The 19797-nt window shown below is 47.8% G+C and overlaps 1 protein-coding gene across 1 annotated transcript; it reads right to left on the reverse strand.

The window, feature by feature from the left end:
- Nucleotides 1-809: 809 nt before the first annotated feature.
- Pelp1 (proline, glutamate and leucine rich protein 1) lies at nucleotides 810-17819 on the reverse strand. The gene is made up of 17 exons (NM_001024270.2): nucleotides 17569-17819; nucleotides 14120-14184; nucleotides 13638-13743; nucleotides 8916-9065; nucleotides 8652-8723; nucleotides 5752-5811; nucleotides 5372-5522; nucleotides 4962-5091; nucleotides 4762-4849; nucleotides 4383-4471; nucleotides 4188-4304; nucleotides 3935-4082; nucleotides 3665-3824; nucleotides 3151-3206; nucleotides 2788-2994; nucleotides 1240-2691; nucleotides 810-953 (listed from the first exon to the last, which is right to left on the reverse strand). Exons 1-17 carry the CDS (start codon nucleotides 17815-17817, stop codon nucleotides 861-863), a joined length of 3393 nt encoding a protein of 1130 aa, NP_001019441.2. The 5' UTR covers nucleotides 17818-17819; the 3' UTR covers nucleotides 810-860.
- Nucleotides 17820-19797: the final 1978 nt, after the last annotated feature.

The following is a 19797-nucleotide window of genomic DNA, read 5'->3' on the forward strand; positions in this document are numbered from 1 at the left end:
ACATTTCAAAAAATTAGTTCAACTGTTAACCTCCTCAAAAAGGTAGCCTTGCACTACAAAAACAAAAACAAAACACACCTCTCTGAAGCCTTACCTATAGGCAATTAGCTCAGACATAACACTAGAGAAGCAGACATGCTTGTGCGTAGGGAGAGGCAAATCTACATCAGCCCTTGGGACACGGAAAGTTTACACAGGATTGGATGTATGATTAGCCTGGGCTACTTAGCAAGCTCCTGCAGAAAAGAACAGAGAACTTAAAACTCCAGCACTGGGCTGGAGAGATGGCTCAGCGGTTAAGAGCACCTGATTACTCTTCCAGAGGTCCTGAGTTCAATTCCCAGCAACCACGTGGTGGCTCACAACCATCTGTAAAGAGATCCGATACCCTCTTCTGGTGTGTCTGAAGACAGCTACAGTGTACTTATATATAATAAATGAATAAATCCTAAAAAAAAAAAAAAAGGGCTGGAGAGATGGCTCAGCAGTTAAAAGCACTGACTGCTCTTCCAGAGGTCCTGAGTTCAAATCCCAGCAACCACATGGTGGCTCACAACCATCTGTAAAGAGATCTGATGCCCTCTTCTGGTGTGTCTGAAGACAGCTAATAAATAAATCTTTAAAAAAAAAAGAAAGAAAACTCCAGCACTAACTTGGCGACAGGACAGTTGGCTGGGTACTTCTCTTAGCAGTGGCTCTTCCTCAGGTCACTGAAGACAACAGTGGGGAACACGTGGAGGGATGCAGCAAACCCAGCACTCACCCAGGCTCCACACTGGGAAGAGTGGCAAGAGCCAACGCAGCACATGTGTCTACAGACATAGCTTTATTGGATACAAAGTGACAGGGTGCGGAAGGGGCTAAGAGTCAGGCTCTGTAGCAGGTGGTGGCTTCTCATCATCAGGGGGACAATCAATGAAGTCAGCCAGCATGGCAGCTGTGTCATCTTGCTCCTTTTAGGGACGAAGGCACAAAATTCAAAGTCACACACAGAAGAATATGTCAAATTACAGCAACCCCCTGCCCCCATCCTGCTCTTTTAAATTTATTTATATCCCAAAAGCTGCCCCCTCCCAGAGTCCCTCTCCCATCACACCTCCACAGCAAATACGCAGCCCAGTCTCCATGTGGGGCCCCACAACTGGAGCTACACACAGCCTGGCTGTAGCACCTGCTCCCCAGCAGAGCTGCCTTGCCAGCCCCATCCTCACCCACGGTCCTCCATAGCTGGCCTCTCACCTTTCCCTGAGGAGCTGAAGCTTCTGTTTCTGTCTCCATCTCTTCTTGTGCAGGTGTCTCAGGTGGGGGTGGCACCTTGTCACCTCCACCCTCAGTCCCTTCTTCCAGCAGGGTAGGGGGAGCAGAGGACTCTTCTTCAACAAGCTCCTGAGGTGGCCCTGCTGTAGGGCTTTCCCCTTCCCGCTCCACCTCCTCCTGGGAGGGGAGGACCTCAGGGGCCAGGGTGGGCGCGATCTCAGGCCCAGGCCCATCCTCGGCCCCTGGCTCCTCAACTTCCAATAAGAGCCCAGGCTCAGGTTCTGCCTCGGGCTGCACTTTGGGGGAGTCTGTAGGTGGCAGAGCTGGTGGCAGTGTTGGGGGTGGAGGTCCACCTTCTTCCACTTCCCCTGCTGAACCGAACTCCACATCTTCTACCTCTTCTAACTCTTCTTCCTCCTCCTCTTCCTCCTCTTCTAATTCACCTTCTTCCTCCTCAAATTCCTCCTCAAACTCTTCTTCCTCCTCTTCCTCTTCAAAATACTCTTCTTCATCTTCTTCCTCTTCCTCAAAGTCTTCTTCCTCCTCATCTTCATCTTCCTCCTCCTCTTCCTCTTCTTCCTCCTCCTCTTCATCACTGCTGTTGATATTAATAACTGTCAAATCTTCTTCCATAGCTGTGGGTCCTCCCCCTCCAGGAGTCCCTTCAGGGACGAGCTGGGGTGGAGGAAGTGTCACAGGACCAGAAACAGGTGGGGGTGGGGGTGGGGGTGGAGGTAGAGGCCCTGGAGTTGCAGGCAGTTCTTCAGAATCCTCCTTAGCAGGCACAGGAGGGGAGGCTGTTGGTGGGCCAGTAGGAGCCACAGGGGGAGGAGTGCCTGAGGGTGGTGGTGGCAGGGATGGAAGCCCCTCAGGTACAATCACCACACTGTCATCAGAGTCACTTTCCAAGGAGATCTCTACATCAGATGCCTCCTCCTTATCGTAGTGGACAAAGGCTGGCCTGGGTACTCTCCCCCCAAAAGTTTCATCTGGAGGTATGCTAGGTGGAGGGGTCCCACTAGGAGCAAGGACAGGATCCTCACCAGAACCTGCACGGTGGTTTTCAGAGCCAGGAAGGAGCCTGGGTGGGACAGACACCAGGCCTGGGACAGCGAGCCCTAAGTGGTTGGCTGTTGCTGGAGGTCCGGGGCGAGAGGGCACTGGGCCTGTGGATGGCACAGAGCCAGCTGAGGACATCGAGCCTACTGTGGGAATGGGGCCTGCTGAGGGCACTGGGCCTGGAGATGGCAGAGCACCTATAGAGGGCATGGGACCTGGAGTATGGAAGGCTGGGGCCCTGAATGAAGATGGGGCCTCAGGAGGAGGAACGGGGGCAGGTGTAGGACAGGCAGGGCCTGAGCTCTGTAGAGGTGGTACTCGGGGGTGTGTCAGAGCAGAACAAGTCACCAGAGCTTCTGAGCAGAAAGAGGAGACCTGAGGGAAAAAAGGGCAAGAGCACTAAGAACTCATGAGGCAAACATCAGAATAAGAGAACCCAGAAACCAGAGATCTGACCCAGTCAGCAATTACCTCAAGACTATCTTCCCATTGGCCAAGAGAGAAAGCTTTCAGGGCACAGGAAAGAGGAGGAGGGCAGCGAGGGGAAGGTGCCAGCAGTAAAGCCAGCAGCAGGCGGTAGAGCTCCAGGCGACAGCAGGAGCTGTTGTAAGGAGAACTTCCCAGGACTTCACCCTGCTGGACACTCATGACCAGGGGCAGGACGAGATCATGAAGCCTCTGAAAAGAAAACAGTTTTAGTCTAGAAACACCACCTTCAAGGCCAGAGCCTCGATCCCAGATTTCAATGGATCCACCTTTGGGGTAAACACTCCCAAGTGCACAGAACAGTGGACCCTCCCCAGGCTCCATCTGAACCCGTCCCTACTAACTAACCCTGTGAGTCTCCTCCTTGACGAGAGGCCCGCACATGAGGATGGTCCGGCTGAGACCTGAGAAGAGAATGATGTGTCAAAGGCAGACAAGAAAAAGGCACACAGCCCAGCAGGGAGTACCCAGTTCTGCCACTGCCCACCCTCTCAGTGTTTCCTCCACCAGTGTAAAGTGGGGATGACAGATAGTGCAGGTAACGCACACAGCTGCATCCTGAGGAGGACTGGCCTCACCTTGACAGTGAGGTATCAGGCAGTAAAAGCACATAGGACCCCCAGGAGAATCATCCCCACCAGCATCCTGAAATACACCACACACTAACCCCACTGGTACGGATCGGTGGATCCCCACCCACAAGTGCTCATACTGTCCCTGCCACACACAGGGCATATGTAAAACAGCACATATGTAAAGTGCTTGGCTGAATTAAACTGAGATAGTGCTCAAGGCTGCATGGCTGTCTCTGCTCCTATGTGCCCTACTCTGCCGACTGGCTCATCAGTTCCCATCAACCCACCTCTCAGTGCAGCTGCACACACATCGCTGTTGGCATTCCTATCTCCTTTCCTTTGGCTGGGTGGAGCCAAAGCTTCCCCCATATCGAGTTTTAGCTTCTTAGGGGCACTAGGCTTCCCACTTTGCAAACCTCCATCAGAGCTTCCCCTGGTACTGCAGAGCTTGTGATAAAAGGAAACACGGTCACATGTACAGGCAAACAGGAAGTCAAGACAGTCAGTCAGGAAATAGGCACAGGAGCCAGAGGAACAGGAGCCATGGGCTCACTCACCTTAAGAGCATCAGCTGGAGGGGAGATGTCACTGAGCAGGTGGGTGAGCAAGGCCTCTCCAGAGGCCCCTCCCTGAAGCATACCTGCTGAGGCCCCACAAACCTGCACCCATAGCTCTAAGATAGCGTACACCTTGGTCCGAATGGTGCTGGAGTAGGAGCAAGGAAAGCAGGGTATGAACAGACAGCCAGAACCCCTGGGGCTCCTGATATTCTGATCCACCCTCTCTACTCTGACTTCATAGGCAAATCACCTGTAAGGCCTCTCCTGGCCTGGAGCCAGAGCGTCCCTCCCAGTGCTCCAGGTGTTGAGAACCTGGGGAAGCAGCCGGCTGATCAGGGCACCAAAACGCAAGAGTCGGCCTCCACACCTAGGGGCAGGGATGGAACAGTGTGGCCTTCATTTCCAGTATGCTAATTCCCTTCACACCATGACCAAGCTCACTTACGCAAGGATCAGTGCAGAGAGCAAGTCCAAGGCTTCAAGGTGGAGAGAGGGCAGCAGCAGCAACCGGAGGGGACCATCTCCAAGCAAGTTCTGGAGAAAATTTCAGTCACAGTAAGATGGAAACAGAGCCAGAGGAAGACGGAAACAGAGCAGCTACGTCAGATTGTACAACAGGAACCAACTCCGAGGCCCAACCCAACCCAACCCACCCCATCCTGCAGAGGAGAGCCTCAACATTACTGAGCCCTGAACGGCACCTTGGCTCATCCCCAAACTCACTGGCACAAGTGGCTCGGCTCTGTATGAGTGAGTCCACTGACAGAGGCACAAGCCTCAGGGACACAGTTTCAGAGATGACAGAAAAGGTAAAACCCACTCACAATATTCTTGCTACTGATACCAAGGATCCGGCAGATGAGGTCCAGGATTTCCTGCACAGGAACGGACACAGGAGCCCCAAACTCAGAGCTAGAGAACCAGAGCAAAAAGAACCTTAGAGCAGTCACCCCAGCTAGACTCCACATACCCACCTCAACTTCTCCAGCCCCACGTCTATTTATTCCCTTCAATATCTACACACCTGAGCATGAGCCCCAGGCAACGGGCCAGTCCTGAAAACCTCTGCCAAAGCTGGAGGAGGACATGAGTGTTATCATCTTCTGAGGGTGAAAGCAGCATCTCTACTCCAGGGCCTTCACTCTGCACAGGAGCTGGGCAGCAATACAACCACCTATACACGCTGCCTCTCCCCTCCCTCCATTTTCCTTTGTGTGAGCTGCCCTGTGAGGGCTGAGAATCAATTCCCAGTCCTCTGGAAGAGCAGCCAGTGTCCTTCACCGCTGAACCCCTCTCCAGCCCCGACCCTTTTGCATTTGTGCTAGATTACCCACTTATGTTCTCATCCATGTTGCCCAGAAACCCACTGCCCGACCTCCTGTCCCCTCCTGCCACACTCCCCAACCCTCTACTGACTAGAGCCCTGCTCCCTACCAGTCTCTGTTTCCTCAAACAGGGACCCCAGCAAGCTGTGCAGTGAGGTCAGCAGGCTGTGCAGCTCCTGCTCCCAGTTCTCTGTGTGCTTCAGGCCCTGGGAAAAGCCAGCCCCTAAAGAGGGTAACCTGGAGTAACACTCACAGGCCAGCTGCAAAAGGGCAGAAAGCTGGTCAGAGAGGAGCTAGCTCAGCCATGGGTCTCCTATCCCATGGAACAGTGAGGCAGACGTCCCTAGGAGGACGAAAGCCCGTAATTGTGTATGTTAAGAGGAAGAAATGGGAAGAGGGTTCAAATGCTTACAGTTAACAACTAAGAACAAGCTGTAAAAGATGCCTCAGGTCAGATCCCCAGGCTCAGCGCCTCTCCCTTCCCGTTACCTGTTGGAGCTGAGGGTTCAAGGAATCCAACCGAGACAGGAAGAAAGAAGCAAGCTTTCCCTGGAGGAGGGAGGGAAGGGAGGGAGGAAAGAAGAGGTCATGAGCAATGTTAAGAAGAGTGTCCAGAGCAGTATTTCTACCTGAGATTCCACTTTCCTATAGACACAGGGAGCATGACGCATCCATAGGGCGGGGACAACTATTAACAGTACACTTCTGTGGTAGACAGACCCTGCACATGAGCTCTGGTTCTCAGCCTCCCTCCTGGGAGAAAGGGCCTGGTTCCTGACATAAAAACAACTGGGCTCCTCGGCTAGTTTTTGCAAATGACAGTCACCTTTTTTTCTGAAGACAAAACAACAGTTCTGAAAAACAAACCCACAGACTACTCTGCACGCTGAGATAGAAATGCAGCCCAGCGAGAATGAACACACTGCCCAGATCCCAGGTACGGGGCTGGCCACAAGTCAGTCTAGACGAGCAAAATGAAGGCAACAAAGCTATTTCCACCATCTATCAGCAAACCTCTGCCCGATACGAGAAGGCCTGGAATAGGTGTCCAACCTAAGAGCCACAATTTATTTGGGGTAGTAAAATAAAAGGGGCTAAGAACCCATGAATAATAATGGGGGAAAGTCAACCACTAGTTTCAGTGACCTGTAAGTAAAAAAATGTAGTTTATCTCGCAATTTTAAACGCAAACAAATATGGTTATGAGCAGGACCTGTGGCTGTCCACTTGTTCCTTTCACAGTGTAAGAGGAACACTTTACCCTACCTGATACATGCACCACAAACTTAGATCACAGAATTAACACCACCTCGCTCTATGGTGAATTCTAATTCTACGCTGTAATGGTCCCACTGTGAACATGTCAGACTTGCTCATACCAGAAGCAGGGCTCAGCCACCCTCAGTTTCCAGTTCTCCCTTCTGTCCGAGCTCCTCAATGTGGACAATCCTGATACTTGCTTTCCCTAACTTCCTACTGGAAACGAGCTCCCTAGACTAGCTTGCTTGACCCGAGACCCTGCTGACCTCACACGAGCAGACAGCACAGATCTGCCACACACAGCGATTGACCATCTGCAACTTCCACTATGGAAGTTCTAGGGAAACACACTCAAGTCATCAGGCTGGGTGCCTTACCCACTAAGCCATCTTGCCAGACCCATCTATACATTTTAAACTGTTTTGAAACACTTTTTTTTAAAGATTTATTTATTTATTATATATAAGTACACTGTAGCTGTCTTCAGACACACCAGAAGAGGTCACTGGACCCCACTACAGATGGTTGTGAGCCACCATGTGGCTGCTGAGATTTGAACTCAGGACCTCTAGAAGAGCAGTCAGTGCTTTTAACCACTGAGCCCTGTTTAGAAGGAACACTTTAATCAACATAGAATTTAATACAAACAGGATGTTTGTGATTCCATGTATTTTTGGTTTATGAAATTAAATTGCAACTCTGAAGGGGCTGAGGATGAAACTCAGTGATTGGACTGAGTTCACCCCACAGTACAAACAGAAAAACAACAGAATCCTGTCCTGAACAGCCATATGAGAATGAAGACTCAGTAGAGATAGGCTCACTGAAAATACCTGCTTTGACACTTCACATACTGGAGGAAACAGTGACACATGTGGTTAAGGAAACAGCCTTAACCACAAGGAATTATGTATGGACACCTCCAGGAAACGGTTAAACCATAAATAATTCCAAGTCACAATAGGATTTATGTTTATGACTAACTTCAAACTCACATCCTCCTGCTTCAGCCACCCCAGGGCACCACCACACAAGCCTGTACTTTTCCTATACTCACCGACCTATCGTAAAGTTAAACCCCCAAGCTGGGTACAGAAAGAGCTTAACAACCTAATAATAAACCATACAATTATAAAAATAGACTAATTTGCTCTCTCTTAGCAGCTTAGCTGCTCCCCTCCATTACCAGACAATTACAGCAGCACAGGGCTTGTGTACAAACAACCTTTATTTACTTTATGCTGACCTCAAGTGATGTCAATTCAAGCAGGCTAACAAGAAGCCATAAAGTATTCCCTTTAAATGAAAAGGTTGAAAGTTCTTGCCTTAATGAGGAAAGGAAGAAAGTGCCAAATAGCAACAGCAAGAACAAGTCTTCTACAGTGAAACTGGCCGGGAAAGACTAGTCAGGCTTGGTGGCCAGTCTCTCACCCAGGACAAATCCATGCTAAAATCATGAAAAACAAAATCAGAAGTTGGGCTGGAGAGATAATAAGTCTCTGTAGCACCTTCTTCCTGAAGGAGAAACAAGCAGGGTAGTCTAGAGCTCCAAACAGGAAAGACAGAGAGAGAAAGGGACTGAGGAGTGGGACCTGGAATGTAGCTCTGTGGTAGGGTAGTCATTAAAAGAGGAGGTGAGGGTGGTAGGGGCAGGAGAGACAGTTCTGCCATAAGCACACTGGCTGCTCTTGCAGAGGACTCAGGTTTGATTCCCAGCACTCACGTGACAGACAGCTCACAAACCAACCATCTGTTAGCTACAGTTCCAGGGGCATCCATCACCTTCTGACCGCTGAAGGCACCAGAGACACATGAGGCTCATAGATACATGCAGGCAAAACACTCATACATATAATGTGGTTTTTTTTTAAATCTATCTAAATTTAAAAATAAATAAAAGGGGACAGGAGGGAGGGAGAGATAAGGAAAGGAGTTTACAGGTCTAGCATCAGACAAAGCTCCAAGCCCTCTTCATCCTGGGCAGTAATTTAGTCAATATCTTCACTGTGAGGACTAAATGATACCATTCCAAGGTAGTATCATTATACCATGCTTGTTGTGATAAGAACTTAGAAATGCCAGGGACAGAATCTAAAGTGGAGAGCTTTAAAAGTTTCAAAAGTACTTACTTTTAGAAAGCCACAGGCCCGAGGAAAATAGGTCACACAAGCCTTCATTCCCTCCAAAGCTGATTGCTCACACTGTGAGAAAAGCAGAAATCAGAAGGGAGAGGCCAAGTACCAACAGTCCATATACTTCCATCCCATCCCTGGCCCATAAGGCCCCTTCTCCAGTCAGTCACTATCCTCTCACCCTTACACCCACTCCCTAAGCAGTTCTAACATTCTTTAATCCAAACCGTTGAAGCAAGAAATAGAACTGAAAAGTCTCACCTCTGGTCTGAGGCCCAGCAAGGAAGTAAGAAGCCCAGGAAGGTGGTTGGTGGAGATGTCCCGAAACAGGGTAGGAAGCTGGGATGCATATCGAAGCAGATCCCTCAGGATAGCCACAGCCAGCTCCATGGTGGGCGGTGAGTCCTGAGACTAAAAACAATAGCACCCATGCTGCCAATCTTACCAGCACAAGATGGACAGGAGGTAACACACAGGGCTTTTCAGAAATACCACAGCTTGGTAGAGATGGCTCGGCTGCTCTTCCAGAGGGTTCAATTCTCTGTACTTACACTGTAGCTCACAATTGTCTATAACTCCAGTTCTAGGAGATCCAACAGCCTCACACAGACATACATGTAAGCAAAACACTAATGCACATTAAACAGATGGATGGATGGAGGACAGAGGGATGAACAGACAGATAAATGGCAACACCACAGCTAATGTCACTATTACCATCACATTTATCATAGACAGAAAAGAGAATAAGGATGCTACGAAAGGAACCTATGTGTCTACAGAAAGGACATATTTACATTTTGGTATCTAGTGTCTGGAATACAGGATGTGCATTTGCCTAGCATACACGAAGCACTGGGTTCTATCCCCAGAGTCTCAAAAAAATAAGAATAAATTATAAAAATGTATCTGGGTCCCAGGAATTTGTTTAAAGAAAAAAAGTAACAAAGCCACACTTTAAAAGATCTGAGTGAGGGGTTGGGGATTTAGCTCAGTGGTAGAGCACTTGCCTAGCAAGCGCAAGGCCCTGGGTTCGGTCCCCAGCTCCGAAAAAAAGAAATGAAAAGTTCTGAGTGAGAACAGGAGACTGCAATGGTCTTTACTCTCCCACACTGCATTTCTCTGCCTCACCTTTCCAAGTTTGAGTGATACACACCCACCCTGGAACTCATGGGGAAAGCTATTTGGTTCCAGGACTTTATGGAAAATCACAAAAACATAAGGGAAAAAATAAATTGGTATATAACAGAGGCACATGCCTTCTAAACCAGAGGAAGCCATGTGCCAACAACACATACAGGAACGCCTACTAAGAAAATGTGAACCGTCATGCCTGTAGTCCCAGCTATCAAAGGGACGAAGGCAAGAGGGTGGCTTGAACACAGGACTTTGAGGACAGCCCAGGCTATATATCTTATCTTCTTCTCTTCCTCCTCATTTATTCGTTCGTTTGTTTGTTTGTTTGTTTAGGCAGGAGCATGGAAATCAGAGGGCATCTTTCAGGAGCCAGTTTTTGATTTCATCAAGTCCAGGACTGAACTAAAGCTATCAAGCATGGCAGCAAGTGGCTTTACCCACTGAGCCATCTTGACCAATTTGTTAATTTTAAAGCAAAAGAATGGTTGGGACCATGGACTACAAACAGGTCTTCAACACTGTCCAGCAATCCTACATTTCTTTCCAATGAACTTGCAAACCCCAACTTCCCCCACCAGTGCCATCTTGCATGGTCTTGCCTTTAATATGGCAGAAAACTGAACAGGAGCTACTTTAGGTTCCAATTTCCAAACCCGAAAATGTAGGTAAAAAACAAACCCAAACCAAACCCTGAGGTTTCTAGGCACCCTCATTCTCCCTCATTCTTCCTCATTAGTCTCCCTTCCTCTGGTTTACAAACCTATCCTCCTGTCCATAATTGTTCCCTTAATACTAACCATTCTTCTCTTCCCACTGACATGGGCACAAGCTCACTTTGCTCCCATTGTAGAACTTCTTTGAGCCGATACAAAACTCTACCCCCAAATCCCAAGAACTGCCCAATGCTAGGTCCTTACATGTACCCCTCTTCTCCAAGTTACTTCTCATTCCAATCCAGTCTAGCTTGGTTCCCAACTCTTCAAACACCACTTTCAACGGTCTAAGTTTACTTTTAAAGAAAACGACTCTAGGTCAATCTTATTCCAGCTCCACTAGTATAAGCAGAAGCCACCCCTCCCTCGTTCCTCCTGGCCTTCCTGGAGTCCATCCAACCCCACAGTCTCACTTACTCCTCCCCCTTCCTTTGGATTCCATCCAACCCTCAATCCTGGTTATCTCTTGGCTTGCTCCGTCTCAGACTCAGACTCTTCTGTAAAGCCCTCTTCCCTGAGTGACCCTTCAGCACAGTGTGCACTTAAAGCTCAGTTCTGGCAAGGACTCACACCAAACCCACCCCAGCCTCCCTGCTGGCTAAGCACTGGTACTCTCCTAGCAAAACATGCCAACAGCCGCCATCTTCAGGTCATGGTCATACAAGAGGATGTCTACTCAAAGGGCTGCTACTCAACACTCCAGGCCACAACCACAGTGTTCCCCTTTATTTCCCAAGCCTTGACTGCCTTCCAGTATTCTGAAGGCCACAAATCATGTTAGTCATGTCTTCTCCCAAAAGCCAGTCAGTCATGAGACTGCTCACTTGGCTCCTTCAAACCCACCTTCCCATCAGTTCCACCACACTCCCTCCTCCTGGCCACTGCCAGTGCTCTACCACCTTACAGCCATCTATCTGGTCCCTCTCCTTCAGGCCTCTCCTTTCTGGTTCTTTACCTAGCACCCAGAGAGAAATCTTCAAATGTGACAATGTCATCAATACTACTTCACTATCACCACTATGGTTTGATTTTTTTTTAAAGATTTATTTATTTTATACATATGAGTATACTGTCACTGTCCCATTACAGATGGTTGTGAGCCACCATGTGGTTGCTGGGAATTGAACTCAGGACCTCTGGAAGAACAGACAGTGCTCTTAACTACTAAGCCATCTCTCCAGCCCCAAAATATAGGTAAGACATTACTTCTTTTTAATTTAAGATTTTATTTACTATTTATGAGCACACTGTAGATGTCTTCACCACTATGATTTGTATAGCCTCCAAATTCCCTCTTCTGGACTCTTAATCTCCAACACAATAGTACCAAGGCAGCACATCTCCCTAAGTCATAGAGACAGTTACTGCAGGGGTAGGTCTGTTAAAGAGGGAGGCTTAGGACACATTCATCCCCAGCCCCAGCCCCATTTCCCACTGACGGTGTCCACCATGTTATAATGGAGCAAGCAGATCCTCAAGAGATGCTTCCCCCCCCCTTTTTTTTTTTTTTTGGTTCTTTTTTTCGGAGCTGGGGACCGAACCCAGGGCCTTGCGCTTCCTAGGTAAGCGCTCTACCACTGAGCTAAATCCCCAGCCCCGAGATGCTTCCCCTTTAACTTGCAGTCCCAGCTTCCAGAGCCATGATGCAGACCACTCTGTTCTTTATACATTGCTCAATCTGTAGCACCGCATGATCGCAGCAAAAAATGAAATCTACTCAGAACCTCCAATGAACTCCCACTCCTCAAAGAATAAAAGCCGAAATTCTTATAAGAAGCCCATGATCTGGCTCTTCTACAGTCATCTCCGCTACCCCACCTCAATCTCACCGATCTGCCCGTTTATAACTCTTCAAAGAGCCGGCTTCCTCCTGTGGGACTTGTCATTCTTAGAGTGCTTCGTGGTCAAATTTAGCATGATCAGAGCAGAAATGCCCTTTGTAAACTGATGCCCTAACTGCTAACCCACACTACCCTCGGTAGGGTCAGATGCCCAGTCTTTATTTACTGCAGCAGGTTGTCACTGCACAGTTAGTCATATCATTCTCAGTTCAAGTGACTACCATTAGGACAGAATCTGCCAACTGTAACATGTGAATATCTGGTTTTGCATGGCCTATAAGCTAAGAGTTTTTTCTATTTTAAAAATTTTTTTATTAATTTTTATTCATATGAGTACACTGTATCTGTCTTCAGGCACACTAGAAGAGGGTATCAGACTTCACTACAGATGGTTGTGAGTCACCATGTGGTTGCTGGGAACTGAACTCAGGACCTCTGGAAGAACAGCCAGTGCTCTTAACCACTGAGCCATCTCTCCAGTCCTTTTTTTCTCCCATTTTTTTTTTAAAGGTTTATTCATTTTATTATATATAAGTACACTGTAGCTGTCTTCAGATACACCAGAAGAGGGCATTGTATCTCTTTACAGATGGTTGTGAGCCACCATGTGGTTGCTGGGAATTGAACTCAGGACCTCTGGAAGAGCAGTCGGGTGCTCTTAACCGCTGAGCCATCTCTCCAGCCCTTTTCTCCCATTTTTAAAGGTATAAAAAAATAGCACTTAATGGAAACTACATGGCTCATGGCTCTAAATCGGTCTCTGTAAATTCCTAGTTCATAAGAAAATGTCCCAATCCCTGTATTAGACTTAAGGGCCATCCAAGTGGAGTCCAAGCCCCTCTTGACCCTGAGCTTGGTACACAGCTTGCCAATGTACTCAGAAAATGCTTATGGAATAACTAAGTGCAGAAAGTACAGTGGATGTTAGGGACAGAGACTAAAACTTTACAAGTGTAACAAAGCAATAGAGCGACAGACAAGACAGACAGACACCCATGCATACACCTGCACATGAACACACCGGTCCTTAAAGAAGGAACTTCAGAGCGGTCGGTCCTTAGACAAGGGAACCAGGTGAAGCTGAGAGCTATAGCGTGTGAAAGGGCAAACAAAGTAAAGTAGGCTGACAGATAAAACTATCAGCAAGTTTATTAAGATCTCTATTCAAAAATTAACCTCCTCTCTCCACAAAGCAGAAAACTGTTTCAATCATTCTGCTCAGAGTTAAGTGTCTAGGCGGAATGTCCAGACCTAACCCACGCTTGGCAGGACAGAGGAGAGCAAATCCTTACCTGCAGCACCTGCTGGATGCTCCGAAGCCAAGAAACACAGTGTTGCTGGAACAACTCTGTGGGGCTCTCCCCTACCAACAAGGACAGCAGACACAGGCCTTCAAACCTGACAAGCAAAAAGAAGGCGATGAGGACATGGGCTAGACCTCAGAAGCCTGCTGACTGTCCTCTTACTTTCCTTGTATAGTTATTGTTGTTCATAGGACTCCATCCCCAGATTTCCTATGGTTTCTAGTTCACAAGACATGTAAGACTCAGAGAGAGGTAGGATATCAAGCAAAGAAGGAAGCAGGTGGGAACAAGAGACCTAAGAGATGGAAACGGTGAGTTCAAGTGAGCTCACAAAAAGAAAACTCCCTCAAGCTCCTGAAATGGAAAAAAATCTCTTGAATCCATGGGGTGGGGACAAGGGATTGGCAAACATACACTCAACCCACTTTCTAAAAGCATGTCGTCCCGAACAAAGAGGATTAAAGACTTACCGAGTTTTGATGGAGCTAAGGTGTGCATTACTGAGATTCACCAATGCCCCAAGAGCTGAAAGATTCTAGAAGTGGAAAGGGAAAGAAAACAGGAGTGAATGAGACAAAAGTCACTAGAGATGCACAAGAAATTCACCAATCCCTCACTGCCCCTGCTCCTGAAAAGGCTTTCTCAAGGTGCACTTTCTGAATACAAAAGGGCCATCAGCCTACGTCACAGCTGTCTTTCAGTCTGTTTTCTCAAATTCTATTTTGTCTGATCTCCTCCCTCTTGTCCCACAGGTTGGGGGGTGGGGGAACATTAGGGCTAACAAGAGGACACGCCAATTCATCTACTATATTTCAACAATAAGGCTTGCTTCCCTCAGCAGACCTCCTTAGTCACTTGGAAGAAACAACTCTCTTCCTCCTGATTCTACCTTCCTTAGAGGCAAAACCACACCAACACAGATTCAACCTATCCTCCTCCCAAGCCCTCCTTACACAGAAGCATGTTCCTTCATCAGCCCCTTTTCAAGTAACCCAAAGCGTCACACTCCTCTCAGGGTACCTACATCTCCCAAAGGCCAGAGATCACCCATTCTTCCTAATCCCACATCAGCACTGGTGAGATAGAGGAAGGCACAACTGAATAAAACAAAATTCCACAAAATTCTACATGGCTCAGCAGGTTAAAAACACTTGCCACCAAGCCTGACAGCTTGCATTTGTGTCCTAGAACCCACATGGTACGAGAACCGACTCCCAAAAAGATCCATTTGTCCTCTGATCTCCATTTGTGCACCATGGCATGCAGATACCCATACATATACAAAATAAATAAATAAATCTAACTCCTAAATTTAAAAAGACCGGTCGTGGTACTGCATGCCTTTAATCCCAGCACTCAGGAGGCAAAGACAGGAGAATCTCTATGAGTTTGAGGCCGGCCTTGTCTATAAAGCAAGTCCCAGATAACCAGGGCTCTGATACACAAAGAAACCCTGCCTTGAAAAACCAAAAAAGAAAACAAGAAGGTCCTTGGCCAGGTGGCAGAGAGTGTTCGTTCTTTATCTGGTACACATTTAGTAATCTACTTCAGGAGAAGCAAGCCGTAGGTGCTAGGCAGCCTATCTCCCTGACGGAGTAAAGTATACATAAAGAATCCATAAATAAGGTAAACACAGGCTGAGCAGCCATAACTAGAAAATGCAAAATGCTCCAAATCCAAAACATTGATTTCTAGGGACCTAACTCAAGTGGAAACCCCACACCTGACCTTGCATTGAAACACAGGTAAAGCCAGGTGGTGGGAGTGACACATGCCTCTAATCCCATTTGGGAGGCAGAGGAAGGGGCCAGCCTGGTCTATACAGCAAGTTCCAAGACAGCCAAGGCTACTCAGGGAAACCTTGTCTTGAGAGGAAAAGAAAAAAGAAAAAGGGAAAATAAGTCATAAGCCAGGCATAATTCCAGCACTCAGAAAGCAAAGGTAGGCAGATCTCTGAGACCTACATAGCAAGAGCCAAGCCAGCCAGAAATGCATAAACAAAGGCTAGAGACAGTCGGTCGGTGGTTAAGAACACTTGTTGCTCTTGCAGAGGACCCGGGCTCTTGCCAGCAGTGGTTCAAACTTACCAGCAATCCCAGTTCCCTTCAATGGGCACACATTTGTATGTGTGCTACATTCAGGCAAAACACACACAAAATGAATAAACTTTAAAAAACAAAAACAAAAACAAAACCACAGGCTCACATTTAATCAGTGTTTGCCAGGGGAAACAAAAAGACCCATTCAGCCCCCTTAGTTGTGATAGTTTTTAGTTTTTCCATGACCCCTACACACAAAGAATAACAAAACACATAGTAGTGGTTGGTCAACAGCTACTTCCCCATAATGCATCACAGACGTCTAAGTCCTGTGTGCATTATTTCACCATGAATTGCTTTCTTGCCCTTTCTCTCTGCTTTGTGGCATAAATGTGTGTCAGAGAGAGGCTGCAGACACTTCTAAGTATAACTAACTCCAGTAAGAAGAAAGTGGCTGCCCACAGCCCAGGTGACAGTCATAGTAGAACAGCAGTAGCTGTGAACAGGACACAACATTATAGAGACGTGCCAACTGACTCCTAGGGAACGTGTGCGCAGGGCTTACTGAAGGACTAGTCAACATACATCAGAACAAAAACTCAGGGAACTGGAAAAATCAGAGAGATTGCTAGAACACACAAACGAAACAAACAAAAAACAGTAACAGGACAGACAACTGGAGTATTCCCAACGGTCTGAGACAGTTCAGTGGATATAAGAAATTGCCACACAATCCTGTCTTCCAGAACCCACACAAAAGCCAGCCACAGTAGCATAAGCATCTGTAATTCCAGTGTCCCCTACTGAGAAACATGAGGTAAAATCAAAGAGTATTAACATAAACACTTGGGCTAACTAGTCTGGCTTCCACCACAACCAAGAGACCTTGATAAAGGAACTTGAGGACCTAAAAGTTCCTATGACTTTGACATGTACACTGTGCTACCCTTGTCCATAATCACATAAACATACACGCACAGCTGAACAAGATGGCACATGCCTTTACTCCCAGGCACGGGTAGCTGGATCTCAGTGAGTTTTAGACCAGCCTGGTCTACATAGTTCCAGACCAGCCAGAGCCACATAGTGAGATCTCGTATCCCTAAGAAAAAAAGGCGGAACTTCACAGACTGCTTATGGAAGTAAGAAACCAGGTATTGAGGATGACACTTGGGTTTCTAGCTTGCAGGACTGAACACATGTGAATTTGTGCACAGGCTCCTAACCAGATAGACAACATATTGTCTACCGCCTACCTACCTCACCAGCCTCAACTCTACCCACTGTCTTCAACCACCTAAACCCCTAACCTACAAATGCCCTTATTTTCCAACCCTTCCTACTCGAGTGTCCATCTAACCTTTTAACTATCCATTCTATTTTCTTTCACTACCTAAACTCCAGGTCTTTTGAAAAAAAATCTCTAAATACTCTCTCTATGCTGGTTTTAAAAATTCATACCAGACTCAGTTTTGTGTTACAGCATTTTGCTCATCGCCATCATGGCTGGAATTGGAGCGCCGAGTAGGGGAGTAGGCCTTTGGCTAAGAGCTAGTAAATATTTGTGTTCAACTACCCCAGGGAAAAAAAACCGCCAGAGGAAGTTTCTCTGAGGAGGAAACTAGTCAAGAGACCTAGCAATGGAACTGAATCCTTTCATTGCTTTGTGCTTATCAATGACCTAACAGAAACAGGGCCTAATTTTTCTCCGGGGAAAACGCAGGTAATGAAATACGTGAGTCTCATCTGGAATGGTTAAGTGCTCTATTCTCTCCTCTCGGCTCTACTCAAGCTCACAACTTAAGCTTCAGGAAGGCGGGACCGCAGTGCCCGCTCCCTCACCAGCCTTCCCACGGTGACTTCGAGAGCCACAGACTTACCTGAGCCCCACCCGCTGTCCCATGCAGCCTCAGTAAGCACATGAGCCCAGGCAAATAAGGGGCCCACTGGATTGGGGGATGCACAGGGGCAACGTGCGACCCTGTTCGCGGTTGCAACAACCCAGAAACGCTCTCCAACAGCAGCAGACGCAAACGCGGACCGGATCCCGCCGCAGAGAGACCCCCAGGCCCGCCAGGAGCCCCAGCAGGGGAGCCCGTGGTGGGCCCACTAAGAACGGCTGCCGCCATCTTCACAGGCTCGAGCAATGGCGTGGCGTGATGACGCAACATAAGTGCGACGCACGCCGCTCGGGGAGGGGTCTTGAGGAGGGGGCTGCGGCCTGACTCTGAATGAATGAGGACTGACGCCCTTGTGGCAAGAGAGAGCATGCGCAATGTGGGCCGGCGGTGGCGCTTGGGTGGCCTGTAAGCCCCCAGCCCCAGGCCAAGCACTGTAGGGCGGGGCGGAGGCGGGGCTGCGCTGGCCGGACACGTGGTCTGCTGGAAAGGCGCGGGAGTCCGAAAGCTTTCAGTCCAGCGTGGCTTCTGGTCACCGTCCCTCAGGGCTCAGTAATCCTAAGGAGCCAACCCTAAGTCTGAAATTTGGGACGTTCTAAACTGCTTTTCCAAGGATGGAAAAACAAGCTCAAACAGTGCACATGCCACAAAGTAACAGAAGTGCCACTCTCCCCAAGACACCCCCACAGCAATTTGTGTATTTACATTAATCTATACACAAACATAAATATTGTTTTTTCAAGAGTAGATTCTGCTGTTGGCTTTTTTTTACTCTTATAGTGTGGAACTGGCAATTTCACTGGCAATTTCACTGGCTGTGCCAAGGGTTAATCATTTTGCTGCCCCAAGTTTCCCTAATGCTCTAGCCAACACTCTAATAACTGTGCACTAAACAATTGCTAGATTTAGATTCAATAACCTTATATGTTCTCGGTTTTCTATTCAATTCTCAAGTTCTAAGATTCTGCTTCCAAAATACATTAACTTGGGCTGGGGGCTCGGTAGTAGATAGTTTGGTAGTAGATAGTTTACTTAACATGAGGTACTCCCTGTGTCCAATCCTGAGCACTCGTTAAAAGAAGAAAAAGCACACACAACTCACACACCCCAAACAGGGGTAATTTTTTTCCCATTTCTATTTCTTTTTTTTTAAGATTTATTTATTTATTATATAAGTACACTATAGCTGTCTTCAGACACACCAGAAGAGCGCATCAGATCTCATTACAGATGGTTGTGAGCCACCATGTGGTTGCTGGGATTTGAACTCAGGACCTCTGGAAGAGCAATCAGTGCTCTTAACCACTGAGTCATCTCTCCAGCCCTCCATTTCTATTTCTAATCCCAGTCGTCTATATCACCACCCTCTTTCTCTTGAACTCTTAGAACATTTATGTTTGGTTCTGACTCTGAGACAAGGAATTTAGGTGCATATTTACATATCAAAACAGACCTGACGCCCTGGCCTTTCCCAGAATCCCTCAGTCCCTACCTGGTATACCCTGCTCCCAACCCTGAACTTTCCAGCTCTTTCCTGGACATTTTGGGCTCTCCTCATTTCTCCTTCTCCTTCTCCTTCTCCTTCTCCTTCTCCTTCTCCTTCTCCTTCTCCTTCTCCTTCTCCTTCTCCTTCTCCTCCTCCTCCTCCTCCTCTTCCTCCTCTCCTCTCCTCTCCTCTCCTCTCCTCCCCCCAAATCTCTCTCTCACCAATCCCCTTTCCCCATGGAGAAGTTTGAGTCTGTGAGGTCCAAATTGAACTTCTTCCAGGACCTCTTGAATGAGACTCACGGAGGCAGTGATCAATGCAAAAAGCAAGAGGACTTTAAATCCAACATGTCTGGGTCAGCTTACTTCAAAGGGAGCCAACCCTGAGCAGACTCTAACAGGGAGTTATATACCTTGCAAACAATTGGGGCAGAATTCAAACAATGGTAACTAGGCAGGGTACTATTGATGGGGTGAAGCGACCTTCAAACTGACTCGTGGTCAGTGGACCATGCTGGACTTTTCAGGGGGGACGGTTGGGAGTCAAGGGGAGGTCTGTTAGGAGTCCTAGGTAGCTTTGTTTGACAGTTTGGCCTGCAGTTGCTCCAGGAACTGAACTAATTCTACTCCTACTGGAAGGGTGGGGTCTTTCTGTGCTCGGGGGGTTTGTGGTGGAATTTTCCCACTGGCCTCAGATTGACCCCAACTCTGGCCCTTTCAAGTTTT

Source organism: Rattus norvegicus, chromosome 10 (genome assembly GCF_021556685.1).
Source record: "Rattus norvegicus strain SHRSP/BbbUtx chromosome 10, alternate assembly SHRSP_T2T, whole genome shotgun sequence".
Lineage (NCBI taxonomy): Eukaryota > Metazoa > Chordata > Mammalia > Rodentia > Muridae > Rattus > Rattus norvegicus.

What these genes read in the sequence shown, in the direction of transcription:
- Pelp1 (NM_001024270.2), bottom strand. Translation starts at nt 17,817, where the DNA reads ATGGCGGCAGCCGTTCTTAGTGGGCCCACCACGGGCTCCCCTGCTGGG. An exon ending in CTTAGCTCCATCAAAACTCG is followed by an intron (nt 13,744 to 14,119) that starts GTAAGTCTTTAA and finishes TTTGCTTGTCAG; the next exon opens with GTTTGAAGGCCTGTGTCTGC. An exon ending in TGCTGGGCCTCAGACCAGAG is followed by an intron (nt 8,724 to 8,915) that starts GTGAGACTTTTC and finishes CTTTTCTCACAG; the next exon opens with TGTGAGCAATCAGCTTTGGA.